The sequence below is a fragment of the Trachymyrmex septentrionalis genome, unplaced genomic scaffold (genome assembly GCF_001594115.1).
Source record: "Trachymyrmex septentrionalis isolate Tsep2-gDNA-1 unplaced genomic scaffold, Tsep1.0 scaffold32, whole genome shotgun sequence".
Taxonomy (NCBI): domain Eukaryota; kingdom Metazoa; phylum Arthropoda; class Insecta; order Hymenoptera; family Formicidae; genus Trachymyrmex; species Trachymyrmex septentrionalis.
The window spans coordinates 2,191,148-2,192,924 of NW_017305485.1; the positions used below are offsets into that span (position 1 = coordinate 2,191,148).

Genomic DNA, 1,777 nt, shown 5'->3' on the forward strand with positions numbered 1-1,777 from the left:
CGGACATTTTCCCGATGGTCCGCCGCGTCGGTTACTCCGACTTCGTCTACGGGTAAAAGTGACAAACCGATTGTTGAATGAATTTATAAAGCGATCAAAATCATTTTGATTTCATTCATAATTCGATATTAAAATACTTTAACATTACTCATTTATGAAGTATCAACTTTGAACATTTTGAAATCATTATTTTTAGAAAATTAATAGCAAATCTTATCGAATTTTAAGTCAAAAGATCTCGCACTAATTATATAAAAAAATAGGCCTTAGTAAATTAATTTTCACATATAATTTAGCTTGTAATGCAATAAACAAAAGATGTCATAGACACAAGGCTTAATAATAAATACTTTTTTAATTATAATGTATCAAAAGTATTCTGAATACATATTTTATACCACAATTCAAAAAATTATTGAACCTAGTTCTATAACAGTTTTTGTTTACTATATAAATGAGTTAGTTATAAACTACACACACATACACATTACATGTGAAAACTAACTTATTTTACCAGAACCCAATTTTCCGTATAATTAGTACCTTTAAAGATTTAGCAATTTCAAGATTCAAAGAAGAAAGAACAACTCTAAATTTTTGATAAAATCGAGAAAGAAAAAGAAATCTGACGATCCAAAGGGTGCCTCCCATTTAATCACACAAGTCGACATAAATGTCATTCTATCTTTCTTTGCATGAGTAACAAAAACATAACGATACTTTTGTCGACTTGTGTCACTAAATGGAGGGTACCTGAAGTGAAGCAAGCACATTGTCTGCATGTCTGCATTATGGACTCTATATATATTTGAATCGGAAAATCAAACAAGGGAAAATCAGAAGAAAGCAAGCACTTTTGGAATACTCACTCTCTCGCGTGATTCTCCTGATCGCTGCTGTAGACGCTCTCGTTGTCACTGCTGTTCTCGTCATAGAGATAGTGCTCGCTACCGCTGGTGCTACCGGTGCTACCAGATGGATGATGGGACGACGGGATCTGCGACGGGATGACCGCCGGAAGCGTCGTCGTGGTAGGTACCCCGCAATGCGGCGGCAATGCCGGGATTGCTGGATTACCCAGGAAGGTGTGCGCTTCATACATGTACTGCCGGTTCATCATATCTCGTTCGAGATTGTCCATCGAATACATGTCGACGGTGTTGACAATGTCCAATTCGCCAATAATGCGTTCAGATTTAATAATTAAGGGTCTCGCGAATATTAATTATAATATACTTTCCTTAATTTAGTGATTCCTTATCGGATCTGAAGATCGCTCGCTAATTAACCAAAAATACGACTAGATTGTATGACTAGATGTAGAACGACGAGACTGTCGTGTAATTCACGCCATTTAATTCTTCGCTCTAGACGCTTTGAATGATAATCGTATAATTATTGGACGAGCTTAGCAAAACTAAATTTCAGATCTTCGTGTCAAACGATTTCATAGTTTGCCGGAATTTCTGATCGTACCTGCGCACCCTCGAACACGTCTCGAGGATTGAAAGATACGATCGACACGTGCCAACCAGGCGCGTGCAGGATAATATTTCTAAACAGCGGCACGTGTCTTGGCGAACCACTCCGGGCACGTGTTGAGATTTGTCCAAACACTTGTTAACACTTGGTACTCACGCCTCGAGATGCTTCGGTACGTGTCCAACCAATGCCACTTACGACATTACGATTTACTACTTACGAACATCATCTCGATGATCTCTTATATTCGCGATGCATGTCTGTGAGAATAACATCTTATTATGTTCTTATATTT

At 37.8% G+C, this 1,777-nt stretch overlaps 1 protein-coding gene across 1 annotated transcript in view; it reads right to left on the reverse strand.

Annotated features, from left to right (window-relative positions):
* The window catches only part of LOC108749818, a 1,809-nt gene extending 526 nt beyond the window's left edge, over nucleotides 1-1,283 (reverse strand). The window contains exons 1-2 of the mRNA XM_018488794.1: nucleotides 870-1,283; nucleotides 6-46 (exon numbers count right to left, since the gene is read on the reverse strand). Of these exons, the coding sequence (XP_018344296.1) occupies nucleotides 6-46; nucleotides 870-1,150 (322 nt within the window). The 5' untranslated portion in view covers nucleotides 1,151-1,283. The remainder of the gene's footprint in view (nucleotides 1-5; nucleotides 47-869) is intronic.
* Between the last annotated feature and the right edge of the window lie 494 nt (nucleotides 1,284-1,777).